Source organism: Octopus bimaculoides, chromosome 2 (assembly GCF_046866305.1).
Source record: "Octopus bimaculoides isolate indiv1 chromosome 2, ASM4686630v1, whole genome shotgun sequence".
Classification (NCBI taxonomy): domain Eukaryota; kingdom Metazoa; phylum Mollusca; class Cephalopoda; order Octopoda; family Octopodidae; genus Octopus; species Octopus bimaculoides.
Genome location: NC_142929.1, coordinates 109,038,630 through 109,057,821, shown reverse-complemented (window position 1 = coordinate 109,057,821; position 19,192 = coordinate 109,038,630). Strand labels below are relative to the sequence as shown.

Here is a 19,192-nt window from a genome sequence, read left to right as displayed (position 1 = left end):
TCATCAACATTGAAAATTTATGAATTTTCATGGGGGTTCTGCCCCCTTTAAGCCATCTCAAATTCAATTTATGCACCACATTGCAGAAATCACAATCTAAGTATATCTCAAAGCAGTCTTACACTGTTGTACCATTGAATTACAAATAACGCTCATCTTTTATACTCGGGTGACTCTACAGCTTCTAACAGTACAATTGTATTCATCTTGGCTTAGATAAAATGACTAAATTGTGGGTGTTAAGCCCTCATTAAGGGGTATAACTAACTTCTAAGATGTTGAAATTTTAGAAATATTACTTCATTTGTGTCTAATATCTATGGTTAAAATTTCATCAACAGCAAAAGTATATGAATTTTCATGGTGATTATGGCCTCATTTATGCTCCCTCGCTTTCAAAGATATACAGCATTACATCTGTCCTTATGCATAGAATATAATTTCCAAATTTCATAAAGATCCATTCAGTACTTATGAACTAGTTTTGGATCATAAAAAATGACTAAAATTTGGGAGTTAATGCCCCCAATTCCTCATGAGAAGTGGAAACTTTGGGAATACTTCTTGATGTGTGTCAATTACCTATGGTTGAAATTTCATCAACATCAAAAATTTATGAATTTTCATGGTGGGGTTCTAACCTCTTTAAGCCACCTCAAATTCAAACCAAACATATAGCATTATACCTGCCTATATGAATTGAATCTAAGTTTCAAATATCATAAGGATCCATTCAGTAATTTTGGTCCATGAAATTGTATGAAACATACAGCATTACCCTTCTCCCTAGGCTTGGATTTTGTGTTCCAAATTTCGTTAAGATCAGTGCAGTAGTTTTCAAATGTATAAGTAACATACGAACACACATAAAGACATTGACTTTTATATAACAGATATGAATAGGCACATATACAGACATGTATATATGTGTGTGTGTGTATGTGTGTGTGAGTGCATGTGTGTGAGTGTGCATGTGTGTGTATATGTGTATGTATGAGTCTGTATGTGTATATATGTATGTATATGTATATATGTATATATATATATATATATGTGTGTGTGTGTGTGTACATATTACATATACATTTATGTATATATACATATATATAATAATACAAATGATATATGAGCATATTCATGTATACATATATACACGTACATACCTACATCTACATGTATATATAGATGCATATCCGGGTACAGGACGTCAGAAAAATGAACGGGAACATAAAGCACAAAAACGGACTTTGTTTACAGACAACAGAACGAACAAATAGGAAAACAGACGAGCCACTTATGGAATTATTCCTTCATCAGCTGCCTCTATTCTGAACTAGGCGTGTGTGTGTGTGTTTCCTCTATGCACGGCCTAACCACTGGCAAATTTGGCATGAGGGTTTTTCATGATTCGGGGAAGGTTCTAGCGGCGGGGGGGGGGGCAATATATGTGTATGTGTGTGTGTGTGAGTGTGTGTTTACATATGTGCCTGTGTGTATATGTGTGTGTGTGTTTATGTATGCGTGTTTATGTGTGTCTGTGTTTATATATGTACTTACTTATGTCTGTATATACATGCAACTTTTCTTAGAAATGTGAATTCTAAGAAAAAATTTTTTTCTTCAGATTTACGTAATCCACGCCTTTGTATGTTACTTGAATTCTGAGAAGTCATTAGTGTGCAGAGTATTATGTGCTATACATGCGGGTGTGTGTGTGTCAAATATATATATATATATATATATAGCATCTCGTAAGACGTACGCAGCGAGACACACAAAGCTCCGAAACATCGTTAACGTACAGTTGTCTCTCTTTGAGATATTAGATAATTGTTTATTAGTTACGACTCGTACAGAATCATCATGGTTAAAGAGGCAGAAGAAATTGTTCGGTCGGTTAACGAAATCCTCGCTCCATTTGGTTTTGAGGCACATCCCTTCAAAGTACGTGAGTTAATAATTATATATATATTTGTTTCTTTGTCTTTAGTGACATATAGTAAATAAATCGAAAACAACTGATGTTTGGTGATAGCACGTGCTGGCCATTTTACGCAATTTATTTTGTTGACAGAATTTGCGGTTAATTCTTATATGAAGCGTTGACTGAATTTTCACTACATATGTCAAATGTAAAACTATGGAGATGTGAATCACACCTGCTCGTTCGGCCGATGTGGATCACACCTGCTCGTTCGGCCAATGTGGATCACACCTGCTCGTTCGGCCGATGTGGATCACACCTGCTCGGTCGTATTGTAAGTCTGCTCTAGCTGGGGCTGACTTAAGTTGCTCCATAGAATTTGGTTGTACATTCTTTGGGGGCGAATTTTCAAATGTTTTTGTCTCTTACACTCTCCTCTCTTTGTAAATAAGTATTTTACTGGTGTGCTAGGTGTGGTCGCATACTAGAGTGTTTTGTATATTCTCCAGACTTTATTTTAACTAATTGTTTGGTAGAGATGGACTATATGTAATCTGAACCTTTCCCCCCCTTAATTATTTATTTTTTTTACGGAGTCCCACGTTTTAGGCTATGGAGATTCCGATTCTGAAAAAAACATTTTTGAAAAATTTCAATTCCCCTCCCCCCCCCACCAAGCAGGCTATTTACATGCTAGAAATAACAGCCAAATCTCACAAAACTAGTGTTAGGGTTAGGTTTAGGGTTAGGGTCAGGGTTAGGGTTAGAGTTAGGGTCAGGGTTACGGTCAGGGTTAGGGTTTGAGTTAGGGTTAGGTTTACCCTGTGGATCTATATAAAAACCGGGGGGGGGGGGGATCGAAATTTTGAAATTGAGATTTTTGAAAATTTTTTTCCAGAATCGGTTTCTCCATGATCTGAAACATAGGATTCCGTAAAAAAAAAAAAAAAATTTAAAAGTGGGGGTATACCCAGATTACATATACTCCATCTCCACCAATTGTTTAACTACTCGTTAAGGACTGTTTTGAAAATTAAGTTCTGTTTTATTAGTGTTTTTATTTTCGTCTAGAATTATAAATTTGACAGTCTTTCGGCACATCCTTACTGTAATCACTGACCTCGATATATTTAGATCGATATATGTCACTTGGGGCTATATATATGTCTAGTTCATGCTATATATAACGCCTAGTTCATATATGTCACTTGGGGCTATCTGTTTCTATTGTCAGGAAAAGTGGGTACTCATATATTAATAAAAAGGGTGGGAACATTTAGAGGTCGGAAAAATGTTTAGTGATGTTTCTTCCGGCGCTTTAGGTTTCAAGTTCAAATTCTACTGAGGTCTTCGCCTTTGGGAGGCGATAAAGCATTATTGCTGACCTTGTGCCAAAATTAGAAAGAGTTATTTATCAATATCAATATATTTCCTATTTTAAAGAAATTTGAACAATAGATATAACACCCAAGTCAAAAAGATTCTCAACGATTCAACTTCTCTGGTTGACATTAAGACATCCACCCCCAATAGAATTTTGGAATCTGCGCATGAAGATCAGTAGTATGGGATGCATGTGTCATGATTAGAATTTTTTTATGGTGTGTAAATAGGGAGAGAACCCTCATATGCAATTCTGATAAAATTCGAATCATAAGTATTCCAGTTCATTACAGAAAATATAACAGAAAAGTCTAATTTTTCCATTGCATGTAACACGGGCAAGTATATATCTCTGCTAGTATATATACATATATATATATATAAAGATTGGAAGACATGGAGGTAATTGAAAATGTAGACTACTCCGAGTGGGCGGCTGCTACTGTATATATATAAAAAAAAGAACAACGAAATAAAAATATGTGTGGATTTCTCAACTGGTCTTAATGATTGTTTAAAAAATTACAATTATCCGCTTCCAAACCCAGAAAAAATATTTGCTAAGTACAATGGTGGGAAAATTTTTTCCAAGCCGGATTTGTCAGAGGCCTAAGGATTGGCATGATAACAAAAAATGCCTGCTCCCACTAACAAAACAACACTACAAGCATTTTTAGGGTTGGTATGTTATTACCAGTTGTACATACCTAAAATATATGAGCTAAGAGCTCTGTTGAACAAGTTGCTAAAGGACTTGAAATGGGATTGGACAAACGAATGTCAGAAAGCATTGGAGGAATTAAAAAAGCAGTTGACATCAGAGTTATCTTTAACTCATTTCGACCCAAACCTGAAAATAATTGTGGCATCGAATACTAGTGGATATGGTATAGGAGCTGTGATATTTCATAAATTTAATGATGGTAAAATCAAAGCTATTGCACATGCATCGAGAGTTCTATTACCAGCAGAAATAAACTACAGCCAGATTGCAGTAAAAAATTCCATAAATTCTTACATGGGAGGAAGTTTACACTGCAAGCAGATCACCGACTATTACTATCTGTTTTTGGTTCGGAAAAGGGTATCCCCACGCACTCAGCAAACTGCTTACAGCGCTGGGAGACTAGGGGCGTCTGGAGCAAGTTGATACATTTTCTCTAGAGAAAATGCGAAACTACTTTTGGACGATTTGATGGTATCATTGTAGTGCTGTTAGTATAAACTTCCCCCTCATTTGATTTCATCGCCGTTGTGAGAATTTGTCTGCTACCTGCAGACAACATTGGAATTTTCCACTTGGTAAGTTATTTTTCAACATTTTTGATAATGAGTTATTTTGGATATTGTTTAAGACTGCATTATGTGTATTAAACCTTAAGGAGTTAGTAAAATATCTTTCATGACCCTATACAAATGGATTCTTGCGAAACCCTAGTGGTTTTCTCTCAGTGTTTACATTTACGAGGGAAATGGGGTCGGGGCAAGTTGACACAGTGTGTCAACTTGCTCCGGCCTGTGATAAAGTTGTTGTAGGTTGCTTATATTGATTCACAGACTGTATCTATCCCATTTTAACTAAGAGTGTTTGCTATTTGTCTGGTACATTGGATCAATTCATTCAGTAATTTATGTATTGCTTGCTATAGTTTTAGATCAGCTATCTTTATCTATACCAACCTATTCTATCTTCATACCACTACCTACTCAGTCAACAGCTTGTATACTGCCTCAGCTTTGTAATCTGTACCACTGATATATAAGCAAGAAGTTATGCCGTGACCAAGCATGCTTGAAACTAAAGAGTAAGTAAACACTCAGAGCTTCGTTTTGCTTTCACTGTTGGATTATGCAACAAGCTAAATTGCCTTTTTCCCCCCTCTCTCTCTCTTTACAGACCTAGATCTACAATTGTCATGGTGCGACACTACAAACGCAAGAGCGAGCGGGCAACCCTTCCACAGGATGTAATCCAACAGGCTATTCAACAGGTCCGAGCTCGTGTCATCTCCTTGCGGGAAGCTTTGAGGACATTTGGCATCCCTTTAAAATCTCTGTCTTGCTACTGCACCAAGGCCGCTGAAGCAAACAACAACGATCACAGTCTTAGTGGATACAAAAAGCCACGGCAAGTTCTCACCGATGAGTTCAAGAATCAGTTAGGGGCTTATGTTTTGGCTGCCGCAGAAATTTACTATGGGCTTGCTCGAAAGGATGTGTGGAAATTGGTTTTTCAGATGGCCAAAGCACATGGATGTAATATCCCTCCAGCCTGGCATGAGACAGAAATGGCAGGTGAAGACTGGTTCTCTGGATATCTTCAACGACACAAGAATTTATCCATAAGAAGTCCACAGGCAACAAGCTTGGCACAAGCAACAAGTTTCAACAGGGCAAATGTTGCTATGTTTTTCAACCAACTTGCTGAGGTGATGCTTTGGTATAAATTTGATCCATTCAATATCGACAACATGGATGAAACTGGCAGAACATATGTGCAGCGCCCCGATAGAATTATTGCCAGAAAAGGAACAAAGCAAGTGGGAAAAATGACAAGTGTGGAGAGGGGAACTCTGGTCACATTGGCATTCTGTGTAAATGCCGCTGGAAAAAGCATACCACCGTTTTTTGTTTTTCCCCGGAAGAACTTTAGGCCACATTTCCTGAACAATGGACCATCAGGAAGCGATGGAGGTGCTAATCCATCTGGTTGGATGTGTGAGGAGCAGTTTGTGAAATTCCTTCAACACTTTGTGAGGAATGTGAAATATTCAAAGCTGTGCCTTCTCTTGCTGGACAATCACGATTCCCATTTTAGTATCGAGGGGCTGACTTATGCATCAGACAATGACATCACCATGCTTTCTTTCCCACCTCACTGCACACACAAGTTACAGCCATTGGACAAAGCGGTCTATGGACCACTGAAGAAGTACACAAACACTGCCATGACCATTTATGATATTCTGTGTATTGTCAAAACTGCATGGCCATTGACTGCAACTCCAACAAACATTCTTAGTGGCTTTCCTTCTACAGGAATATGCCCTTTTAATCACAACATTTTCACAGACAGCGACTTTGCACCAAGCTATGTCACTGACTGATCGGATCCTGCACTTTCAGCACCTGGGCCTTCAAGCAACATAGCCGCCAGGTCTTTTCTTTCACCATTTTAAATCCGTCCACTACCCAAAGCAGGCCCTAGGAAAGAATCAACCAGAGGAAGAAAGAAACGTTGTTCTGAAATCCTCACTGACTCGCCAGTTAAAAGAGTCATCATATAGAAGAAAAGAAAAAAGTAAATGTAAAAAGAAAACAAACATTGATAAAGGAACGATAGGAAAGGGACTCAGTAAGGGCAGGTCAACGAAGGGAAAAGGACCAACTGTTAAGAAAAAAGTTCAAATTAAAGAAAGTGATACCTCTGATGAGGAAGAGTGCTATTGCTTAGTGCACTGTGAGCTTTTTTCCAACAACAAAGGAAGGGAAGTGTGGCTTCAATGCTCTGATTGTAAAGGTTGGCCTCACGAGGCATGCACACCAGGTCTGACAATATTCACATGCCCAAATTGTGACTCTGATGATATGTAATGAAACCATAATAAAGGCCCTTGATCAAACCAACAAGCTTATATCATGTGTTTCTGTCCATTAACATGTATGTTCCAAGAAAATGCATTCATGTGTCAACATACCCCATTATATGTGTCAACTTGCCCTGGTATCGGGGCAAGTTGACACATTTAAGTGGTCTTAGAAAATGCACAAAATATAAATCCAGACAATAAGCAGATGAGATCTCTAGCTTTGTAAGTCTTCTGCTATCGTTGATTTATGCGTGTAATACAAGATGCAGTAGAATACATTAAATAGTATTGCTCTGTCAGTGAAAATGTAAAAAATGTAGTCAACTAACCCCAGTCTCCCCCACTCTGTTGAACTATGATTTTCAGATGGAGTTTTTGCCATCAATGAAAATGGGACATGCAGATGGGTTGTCTAGGTTAATTCCAAAATATAAGGAACCTTTTGAAGACACAGTGATTGCATTGTTAAAACTAGAAATGAAACCAAAAAACATTTTGTGCAATGTAGTACATGATTAGCCAGTAACACTGGAACAAATTAAATTGGAATTAGGAAAAGATAGGTTCATAAACAAGATTAAAAAAATGTAACACAAAAAATATAAATGAGCAGGACGCAGGTTCAAAGCACTATTTAGTATGTGATGAGGTATTATTATATGCACAAAGAGTGGTAATACCTGAAGCGCTGCAATACAGAGTATTAAAAGACTTCCATGTAGGATATCCGGGGATTGTCTGGATGAAGAGCCTCATGAGGAGTTACGTTTATTGGCTGAATATGGACAAGCAATATGAGAGATTGGTGAAACAGTGTAGAGGATGCGCTATGGCAGCAAAGGCACCCCTAGTGCAGATTCAACCGTTGCCAAAAACGGATTTGGCATCCGTTGCATGTGGATTTCTTAGGATGCTGAAGATATTTGAAATGAGTGGTGAAACTGGAAGAATGGAAAAGAAGCAAATAAAAAATGTTAGAAGGAATACTATGCTCAGTAACTGAGAAAAGTGAAGGAAGAGGTCAAATATTTGGGAGTAGGGAATTTGTCTAAAGTTGTTAAGAATAAAGAAAATGAGAAGGGGAGGGAAGAGGGGGAAAAGCATGCTGACTTTAGAAGAATATTATTCCTTCCTTCAATTTGCCTGGAAAGCTCTGAAAAAGATGCTACAGTGGTTTTGCAAGGGCTCGTTTGCATTATTTAAGAAGGATTGCTGGGAATCCACCAGAACCAGCAGCTGAGTTTGCATCTATGTCATCTATAGCCAGTATTACATCCTCTTCTATGATGAAATCAATTGTTACTGCTTCACTTTTTACATCTGTAGTGGTAAAGAATTCTACAGCTATCTTTTGAGGGAACTATCTTTTGGGGAGAGTAGCTCTACCCTGCATTGAAGCAGTTTCTTTGCTGTACTTAAAGAAAGCTTTCGGGTTTGATTTTATAGTTTTTATAATCTAGGCTTCTTTGTCTGCTCTTTCGTTTTCATGATAACATTTCAGATTTTTCTCAATTTCCACCAGTGTTGTTTTCAGGTAGGATTTTTCACTGCTAAAAGTTTGTAATCTTTGTACGCTGTCTCATAAGAACTTTCCTCTTTCTGGGAATCTTGTTCTTATGTGTAGTGGTCTTTCTCTCGGGGACAATCTTGTTGCATATGGCTTGCATTATGGACATGAATTCTTTGAATTTCATGTCAGTGTCAGACGTTTGGGTGAATCCTGTTCAATGATCTCTTTCTCAATTGATTTCCACTCTGCTTTATGGAAGTTCAGATTGGATAGATTTTGGGTGCTTGTCATAGGCTACATGTCTATGAGTTTCTTTGGTCTGTACATGGTCAACTCTATTATATTGTATCCGAGACTAGTGTCAGTGTCACTCTCATACTATGGATAAGATCCATATTGTTTGTGAAGCAGAAATCAAGTATAATGTTTGCCCTGGTTGGTTGGGGTATTACTTGCTCCATGTATAATGTGTTGGTGAGGTTGAGTAAAGATTCCACCTGTCTTTGTCATTCCTTAGAGAAAAAAGGCCCTCAGGCCAATGTTGGGCATGTTGAAGTCTCTCATGGGAAATATACTGTGTTGTTCTAGTTTGTCAAGGGCTTCTATCTTTGCAAGGCAGTCTTCGAATAAGCTTGTGTGATAAGTAGTACTTATAACTACACCGAGTTGTCTTATATGTACATTCAGCGAGTCACACACTGAATTTGAGTGTGACAAAAGGATCTGAGGCATGAAGTCTTCACAGATGTACATTGCAATTCCACCATGACTCCTGTCTTTTCTGTCACTTTGCAATATAACATACTTTGGTACATGTGTTTCTGCATCAGCAATGTCAGGTTTTAGGTGCATTCCAGAAAGACCCTCGACTCAAAACTTTATTAATCGTATCATTTTTAATTGGTCGAAGATACAAGTGATTCGAGGGTTGGGAGATTCATGGGCTTCTCAAACTGACAAATTTAGGAGCTCATTTTGTTATACAGAGTGAATTATAATTATTTCATCTTTTACTTATTTCAATTATTGGACTGTGGCTATGTTGGATCACTGCTTTGAAGGGTTTAGTTAAACAAATCAACCCCAATATTTATTATTTTGGAATCTAATACTTATTCTATCGGTCTCTCTTGCCTATCTGCTAAGTTACAGGGATATAAACAAACTAACAACAGTTTTATATATATCATCATCATCATCGTTTAACGTCTGCTTTCCATGCTAGCATGGGTTGGACGACTCGACTGAGGACTGGTGAAACCGGATGGCAACACCAGGCTCCAATCTAAATTTGGCAGAGTTTCTACAGCTGGATGCCCTTCCTAACGCCAACCACTCAGAGAGTGTAGTAGGTGCATTTACGTGTCACCTGCACGAAGGCCAGTCAGGCGATACTGGCAACGGCCACGCTCAAAATGGTGTCTTTTATGTGCCACCCGCACAAGCCAGTCCAGGGGCACTGGCAACGATCTCGCTCGAAAATCCTACGGAAGCCAGTCAGGCGGTACTGGCAACGGCCACGCTCAAAATGGTGCATCTTATGTGCCACCCGCACAAGAGCCAGTCCAGGGGCACTGGCAACGATCTTACTTGGCTTGCCGGGTCTTTTCACGCACAGCACATTTCGAAAGGTCTCGGTCAGTAGTCATCGCCTCGGTGAGGCCCAATGTACGAAGGTCTTGCCTCACCACCTCAGCCCAGGTCTTCCTGGGCCTACCTCTTCCACGGGTTCCCTCAACTGTTAGGGTGTGGCACTTTTTCACGCAGCTATCCTCATCCATTCTCACCACATGTCCATACCAGCGCAATCGTCTCTCTTGCACACCACAACTGATGCTTCTAATGTTCAGCTTTTCTCTCAAGATACTTACACTCTGACGGGTATTCACATTGACAATATATATATAATGGGCTTCCATTCAATTTTCTGTTGACCAAATCCTTTCACAAGACATTTGTTGGCCCAAAACTATATAGCAGAAGACACTTGCACAAGGTGCTGTGCAGTGGGGCCAAACCTAAAATCACATGGCCACAAAGTGAGCTTTTTGGTCACAAAGCATTTAAATAAAAATAAGTTGAAGGGTCAGTGTTCCAATCCTGCAAGAGTAAACTTTACTTTTAATCCCTTCAGAGTTGATAAAATAAGTGCCAGTTATTTATGAGGGTTTAATTAAATTAACTGTCTTGCTACAAAATTGTTGCCGTGAGCTAATCTATATTAGTAAAATTGGTTTGGTAAGACTGACATGTCAGTCTGCTACAGTCACTACACTCTCCTCCTCCCTCGACTGGCCCTACAAAGATTTCAGTGTTCCAATAGATAAATGAAAAATATGATGCTGATATCTCTGTGTGTGTAACTGCATGAGACTGTGTGTGGTTGAGTGTGTGCATAACTGTATGATACTGTATGTTTGTGTGTGTGCATGCATAACTGTATGAGACAGTTTGTGTGTGTGCGTGCATGTACCTGTATGAGACTGTGTGTGTGTGTCTGTGTTGTGTGAAACAATAACTGAATGTGTATGTTGGATCTGTATGTTTAACATACAGACTGCATGTGGAATATCTGCTAATATCTGCTGATATCTGTGTGTGTGAGCTGTTATCTGTGTATGTTATAAGGCTATAATTGCCTGCTGATATCTGTGCATATGTGTGTGTGATTATATATGTATACATGTGTGTAGATATAAAACGAATAAACTGCATATGTGCACGTAACAATATGTGACTGTGTTTGAGTGTGTATATGCATACGTCATTATCTGAGTATGTTTGTGTACACTAGGAGATTATGCAACTGTCAGCTGGTATCTGCTGGCACGTAGCTTAGAGGTTAGGGTATTCATTTGGTTCACAATCATGAGTTCGAAAACCAGCAGCACACTGTTACACGGTACTCCTCCAGTCTATTCATTCAGCTGGCAAAAGTGTGTTGAACTTGTATTTCACAAGGACCAACCTTGTCTACATTAACAAAATTGGCTTGGTAAGACTGACGTAGCAGTCTATCAGTACGCCAGCCTGCTACAGTCACTATACCCCACCCCCCTCAACTAGTCCTACAAAGATTTTAGTATTTCATTAAATAACAAATAAACGAAAAATATGACACCGATTGTCTGCTGGTATCTGTGTGTGTGTGTGTGTGTATGTGTGAGTTGTTATATGTGCACGTTTGTGTAACAGTATAAGACTATTATTGTCTGCTGCTATCTGTGCGTATGTGTGTGTGTGACATAACAATATGTGACTGTGTTTGAGTGTGTATGTGCACATGTTGTCATCTGTGCATGTGAACATGTTGTCATCTGTGTATGTTTGTGTAACAAAAGGAGATTATGCAATTGTCAGCTGGTATCTGCTGGCACGTGGCTTAGAGGTTAGGATATTCAGCTTACAACCATGAGTTCAAAAACCAGTGGTGCACCGTTACACAGTACTCCTCCAGTTCACTCAGCTGGCAGAAGTAAGTTGTACCTGTAATTTACAAGGACCAGCCTTGTGTAGAATATTTTGATCTCTTGAAAGTGGTGAGCTGGTAGAAACGTTAGCACGCTGGGTAAAATGCGTATCGGTATTTCGTCTGCTGTTACGTTCTGAATTCAAATACTGCCGAGGTCAACTTTGCCTTTCATCCTTTCGGGGTCAATAAATTAAGTACCAGTTATGCACTGGTTCGATGTAATCTACTTAATCCCTTTGTCTGTCCTTGTTTGTCCCCTCTATGTTTATCCCCTTGTGGGCAATAAAGAAATAAGAAACGTTAGCACGCCAGGCAAAATGCTTAGCAGTGTTTCATCTGTCTTTACGTTCTGAGTTCAAATTCCGCTGAGGTCGACTTTGCCTTTCATCCTCTCGGGGTTGATAAATTAAGTGCCAGTTGTGCACTGGGGTCAATCTAATCAACTGGCCTCCTCCCCCAAAATTTCAGGCCTTGTGCCTAGATTAGGAAAAAATATTTTAATCTCCTGATTTACTACTGACTTCAAACCTGCTACTATTGATGTTACCTTCCATTCATTTAGTGATGGTAAAAATAAACTACAAACCACCTCTTATTTACCTTCTGAGAAAGTGAAGGTGCACGGCCTTGTGGTTAGGGCATTAAGTTCATGATCATAAAGTTGTGAGTTTGATTCCTGCCAGTGCATTGTGTCCTTAAGTAAGACACTTTATTTCACATTGCTCCAGTCCTCTCAGCTGGCAAAAATGAGTTGTACCTGTAATTCAAAGGGCCAGCTTGTCACATTCTGTGTCATGCTGAATCTTCCTAGGAACTACGTTAAGGGTGAACATGTCTGTGGAGTGCTCAGCCACTTGCATGTTAATTTCATCTTCTGTTGATCAGATCAACTGGAACCCTTGTCGTTGTAACCAACAGAGTGCTAGTAAGTACCTTATGAGAACATAAGATTTCTAAAAGTAAGGTCATTCATGTAAAACACCCTAGAGATACATATTTTAAAAAATTACTTTTTTCCTGTCTAGACATAATGCTCACTTTTGTAAGAAGTTCAAAGCAACTGAATTAACTTTGCTATATTACTGGTACTCTGTGGAGGCACATGGCCTAGCGGTTAAAGCAGCAGACTTGCAGGTTCAAATCTCAGACCGGGCGATGTGTGTGTTTATGAGTGAAACACCTAAGCCTCACGTGGCTCCAGCAGAAGGTAATGGCTAACTTCTGCTGACTCCTTTGTCACAGCTTTCTCTCACTCTTTCCTCCTGCATCTAGCAGCTCACCTGCGACAGACTGGCATCCCATCCAGGTGGGGAACCTATACGCCAATGAAACCAGGAAACCGACCCTTATGAGCTAGGCATGGCTCGAGAAGGAACAAACAACAACATATTACTGGTACTCTGTTTCATATCCAGACAAAATAAAAAAAGGTTCCTTCCTGAGTCATATAGACTCATAGGACCAGTTTCTTGGTTTCCATGGTGTATTTATTCCCCACCTGGATGGGACATCAGCCCTTTGCAGGATTACTCCTTTTTGTCAGCTGAGTGGACTGGAGCAACATGAAATGAAATGTTTTACTCAAGAACACAATGCATCGCATGGTCCAGGAATTGAAACCACAATCTTATGATCATGAGCCCAACACCCTAACCACTAAGGAATGTGCTTCCACTACGTAAAGTCCCTTCCCAAATTATTTAGACTCATAGGACCAGTTTCCCAGTTCCCATGGAATATATATTCCTGACCCAGATGAGACGCCAGTCTGTCACTGAGTGGACTGGAGCAACATGAAATGAAGTGTTTTGCTCAAGAACACAATGTGTTACCCGGTCCATGAATCAAAACCATAATTTTACAATTATGAGTGCAACACCCTAACCACTAAGCCATGCACCTCCACTATACAACCAGATAAAAGGGGGAAAAATACTGATCATATACTAAGGATATTTCAATTAACTGTAACCTTGTTATAAAAATTGGCAAAGTGCTAAGTAAAATGCTTTTGATGAACTATGCTCCTTTCTTGTGGAATATGTCTAGAAGCAATCTTAATTTTTCTTCATGCTAATACTTTGTGTAATACCTACCCTCTTCTAATATTATAACAGATTCTGTTTTAGCCTCACTCTTAATCATGTTACTTAAACTCTGTTTCAAAAAATGTATATAACTATTTAATCCAGAGTCCACTTTGGTTTTGAACAGATCTCCCACCAAACACAAGCTTCAACTTTTCAGTTCCTTGTTCAAATATTCTTCTACATTGTAAGTGACTCATTTATAATTATAAAAATAACAAATATTCTGTAGCAATTTAGAAATAACAGAAAAAATGAATGTAAGAAGATAAGAAAATTGAATGAAATATCAAACAGATGCTAAAATAAATAAATTTTATTGTTCCATAAAATTGCATTTCTTTCATTTTTCAAAATTTTAATTGCATGATTGTTCTTTCCCCACCAAGCAGAGAAATTTCAGTTGCATTAGTTAGATCAATGCATGATGTAATTGACCTAATGAAGGTATATTAGGTTAAGTCGGTGGATTAGTCAAGGGTGAGAAAATACCTTGACTTAATAAATTGCCACACTGTGGTATCATTTAACAATGACTTCGATGACTTTTTGAACATGATGATCTGTGGTCAAGCACGCAGTTATATGTATGGGCTAAAATTGATCACTTTTATAACAAAAATGATAATAATTACATAGATTACACACACACACATACAAAGGTAAATTTAACAATTATGATATTACGATGGTTCTTTTTTTGCTTTTAGATTTCATAATTTATCTAGAAAATTATGTATGTCAGCTATCAAAATTGGACAAACAATAACAAATGAAAGATTAGTAATAAATAAACACACATATGTTTATATGTATGCATGCTTCTTTTGAAACATCTAATTAGTAACAGATTAGAATTTCTGTTTATTGCTCCTTTATTTTTGGTAAGGAGAAAATAACTCACCAACTGGAAAATATTAAAATGCACACACACACGCGTGCACACGCACACAAAAGAAGAAACACATCAGGACAATGTATCACATTATAGATCAGCAGAAATTGTGCACATGTATGTTTTATATATCTGTGTATATATATATATATATATATATATATATATATAAAATGACATACACATACTGATTCTGAATGTAGATGTTAACAGCAGCAACAACCATCCAACAAAAGTTGGTATAATTCACATTTGCTTGGAGTAATACTGAAAAACTAAAATTTAATAAAAAGAAAAAAAGGAGGTTAACCCTTAACCATTAGTGTATAATGAGAAAAAAAAAGTTGTCAAAATGATAGTTTCAAACATAACATTATTAGGAAGTGTCTTCTTAAATGATAACAGTAAATGTGTGTGTGTGTGTGTGTAGGTGGGTATAAAACTATTAAATCAATGTTGGTTAACAATCCTGCTAGGAATATCTTTGTGTATTCATATATATATATATATATATATATATATATATATATATATATATGCACACATACATACATACAAGAAAGATATTAAACATTAAATATTGACCTGTAAAGAGCAAATGGGAAATTAATATCACAGTACTACACAATCATATTTTGTAATTTTATAAAAAGAGTATCACTCACCCATAAATGTGTTGGGCATGTTCTCACCTTGTTTAAATTTAAACACACACATACACACACACACACACACACAGAGGCTTTCTTGAGATATACATGACTGTATATATGTGTGATCAAATATTGCAATAAAATGGAGAATGTATGTTTACACTCACACGTGTATATATATCTATTTATAAGCACTCATGTGGACACATAAGCACCAACACACAAAGCTAATGGTATTAATGTGTATAATGTATAATCTGATTAATTCCTCCAAATATATGCCAAAGATAGAGACACTGAAATTGTTCAACCAACTCCTTGCCTGATCATTTCAGAATATGTTCTCCAAGTGAAATATACTTTCTATACATTTAAAAGAAGTTTTGTCGTGTCCACATATAGAGGTTTATGTATCAGCTATAAATATAACGCAAAAAAACCCACAGAAATATTTTGGAAGAAGGACTGATTTCATTACAATTTTCATTTGTTAATGAAAAAAAAAACCAAAAAAATATTCAAGAGGGTTAAATTACAATTATGGCTTTTATGTTGTTTCAATTATCTATAAAAGGAAAATTGACAAAAAAAAAAAAAAAAGAAACCCAAAGAAACCTCAAAAAATATAAATAAATATATAAATGGAATAAAAATATAGAACCGAAAAATCCCGTTAAATAAGTAACTACTGAAATAAGGTCTAATATTCTACTCAATGTGAATAGAATGAGATATTTGTGACCAATTCTCTAAGATAGCAGCAGCTTAGTGACCAATTCTCTTTGGTAGCAGCGGTAAAAGTGCAGCAGTTTTGAGAACTTGACGCAGTACAAACATCACATGACATTGAGAACATCAATAGCTTCCATTGAACAAATCTAAGATGTTAGTAGTGAAAATTTTGTCATGAATGAAGGAATCAAACATTCTGGTTATTTGGTATTGGTAATGTGTTAGAATGCAGTAAACCATAACGTTGTTTCTGTTTCCTTTGTTCAGTCATCTAAAGAAAGAAGAAAGAGAAAAATATATAAATTCAAAGATTAAGTTAATGATGAATAAAACAGGTTTCATTTAAATATAACTAAGTCAATAAGAGATTCTCAACATAGGTGCAGGCATGGCAATAGGTGTAGGCAAGGCTATAGGCACAGCTGTGGCTGTGTGGTAAGTAGCTTGCTAACCAACCACATGGTTCCGGGTTCAGTCCCACTGCGTGACACCTTGGGCAAGAGTCTTCTACTATAGCCTCGGGCTGACCAAAGCCTTGTGAGTGGATCTGGTAGACGGAAACAAGCCTGTCATATATTTGTATATGTTTGTGTGTCTGTGTTTGTCCCCCCACCATTGCTTGACAACTGATGTTGGTGTGTTTATGTCCTCGTAACTTAGCAGTTTGGTCAAAGAGACCAATAGAATAAGTACTAGGCTTACAAAGAATAAGTCCTGGGGTCAAATTGTTTGACTAAAGGCAGTGCTTCAGCATGGCTGCAGTCAAATGACTGAAACAAGTAAAAGAAATAGCCATTTCAGCTATTAGGAATAGCAATGAAATCTCCCTACCATATTTTAAAAAAAAGGAAGGTTACATTTAATGATGCAGTCCAAGATACACTATACATAAAATACTGGATGTTCCTGTCTGGAATGGCTTTGATCATAGGCTCTTGGCTTTGTTGATATAGACTAACCAACAACAACATCCTACTGATCTGTTAATGGGCTTAAGGAGATGATAATTAAAATTCCAAACTTACTTCTTCTTTGAGGTTAACTTACTTGTTCTTTGAGGTCTATGAGTTGTTGTGAGAGGGTAAGGACCAATTTATTTGTGTTATCAAGCTGCTGCTGTAAATTTCGTAGCTCATTCTGTTCCCCATCACTCTCTTCTGCAGTCAAAGACATAGCTCGCATACGAGGGAACCAGTCCAAATTTTTATCCTGCAAAACAAAACTCATATGGAAACAAACTTGATACAAAATTTGATATATTGTATTTTTTTTTTTCTTTCAATGATGTCATATAGAGAAAGAAACTTTATGATGGCCTTTTCTGTTGTTGTAGAGACAATAGATTAACCACTTCCACTATGTGTAGGCTGTTTCCAGAAGTGCCTAGCTCCAAATACACTGACCACCTTTTCACTCATAGTTGCTCTATGACAGAAAGTCAAGTCAATACATTTACAGCTTCCATGAAGCCACAGGGGATGCCAGATATTGATTAAACTTAGCTGTATATATTTACCTTACAGCCTCCCTTTCCAGATGTTCTGTAGGGGTTTACTCCCTTACTCCTTTTTAAATGCTTAATAAAGTACCCCAGAAGGCAACAATGGTTTATTATCATAGTGGGTATAGTCTGTGCAGAGCCAGTCCCAATCTTTTCTCCATTAGGGTGTTTGTGAGTGACCTCCTTCTGGGGACATTCCTGTGATACACAAACCCATCTTATAGCTGGGATGTTGACAGGCACAACTACGTCAGGTAAGAGTGGACTTTGGAACAAAAGTGGCTAAGAGGTGATTTCATACTCTTCAAATCCCTGGAATTAGGGAGCCACAAGTGGATACAGTGCAAAGTTATATCCAGAAGAAAACAAAGAAACTCAACTGAAACTAATAGCTGTAGGTTGGTTCCTTTCATAGTAACTGATAACAACAACAACTGAAAACAATATAAATGTAGTGAAAGTAAGAAAGTTCAACTGACTAAAATTGCTTTAAGATAATGCTTAAGTTGACTCACCTTAATCATTGCATAGACATAACTTTCTGGTCCAGTGAATTCAGTGGGATCTTTTACTTTGACCAAAACAATGAAGAATAAATAATACCACATACAGTGTTCTGATTTTAAATGTTCCTCAAAAGACACTGCTTTGTTATCAAATGATGATCTGTCCAAACCTAATAATTAAAATAATAGTTGCATTAAAAATAAAAATGTTTTATAATGTTATATGGTCATACATTTTTTTTTTGCCAGTATTGGGAAAACAATAGATTAAATAACACCTCCAACAGTTAAGTATTCATTTTATTGATATAAGAGTAATGTAAGTCAAAATCGACCCTGATATTTTCTATGTTCAATGAAGTTGACATAGACAAAGTGAAAACATTAAATAACTCCTCATATCAAGAGTAGAAGCAGATATTGTTCAGGATCAAGTTTTCATTCCCAGAACTATTAGAAGAAAATAATAAAATGTCTCAAACATAAACAATTGATTATTCAATTGATGGATGTTGCATTTTCGTCTTAGAATATGAATACAAAAATAACAGGGCAAGTCATAAATAAACTCGACCAGGGTTAATTTGGAGCTAAAACATGATTACTTTTTGTTGATTAGCTCCAAATCATCTCTTTGAATCAAAGGCATTCTAGCCATGACCATCCCATCTTTTTGTATATTTAGGACTTTGTCTAATGTAAATTTGCTTTTCTTTTAAGATAGTAGGGACTTAAGAGAAATTAAGCAGTTATTTCTGGCAGGTTACATTACCACACAGAAGCTGCCTTATTTGTTTGGATATTGATAGTTTTGAACCTAGAATATCCAAACAGGAACCTTTTAGCATTCGGGTTATTCTGTCAAATGTAATGCTTTCTCATTCACATTGTTTTTAATAAATCGTGCATTATTTCATAGCTTTGAAATTTTGATGATGT

The 19,192-nt window shown here is 37.2% G+C and overlaps 2 protein-coding genes across 20 annotated transcripts in view; one reads left to right on the top strand and one right to left on the bottom strand.

The window, feature by feature from the left end:
* Positions 1-1,503: 1,503 nt before the first annotated feature.
* Positions 1,504-6,942, top strand: LOC106880453 (uncharacterized). 4 transcript variants are annotated; one of them, XM_089347476.1, is made up of 3 exons: positions 1,672-1,944; positions 4,957-5,112; positions 5,205-6,942. In XM_089347476.1, the coding sequence occupies exons 2-3, from the start codon at positions 5,096-5,098 to the stop codon at positions 6,412-6,414; spliced, it is 1,227 nt and encodes a 408-aa protein (XP_089203602.1). In that variant the 5' UTR covers positions 1,672-1,944; positions 4,957-5,095; the 3' UTR covers positions 6,415-6,942. The 4 variants fall into 4 exon arrangements, with proteins under 4 accessions (XP_089203605.1, XP_089203602.1, XP_089203603.1 ...); XM_089347477.1 differs by having other exon boundaries at positions 1,809-1,944; positions 5,019-5,112; XM_089347479.1 differs by lacking the exon at positions 4,957-5,112 and having other exon boundaries at positions 1,504-1,944.
* Positions 6,943-15,356: 8,414 nt separating this feature from the next.
* The window catches only part of LOC106882671 (inositol 1,4,5-trisphosphate-gated calcium channel ITPR1), a 312,035-nt gene continuing 308,199 nt past the window's right edge, over positions 15,357-19,192 (bottom strand). For 13 of the 16 annotated variants that reach the window (XM_089347463.1, XM_089347470.1, XM_089347460.1 and 10 more), the window contains 3 exons: positions 18,263-18,423; positions 17,294-17,455; positions 15,357-16,517 (listed from right to left, as the gene is read on the bottom strand). In XM_089347463.1, the coding sequence (XP_089203589.1) occupies positions 16,434-16,517; positions 17,294-17,455; positions 18,263-18,423 (407 nt within the window). In that variant the 3' untranslated portion in view covers positions 15,357-16,433. Of the gene's footprint in view, positions 16,518-17,271; positions 17,456-18,262; positions 18,424-19,192 lie in introns of all 16 variants that reach the window. The other 3 variants (XM_089347475.1, XM_089347468.1, XM_089347465.1) reach the window with 2 other exon arrangements.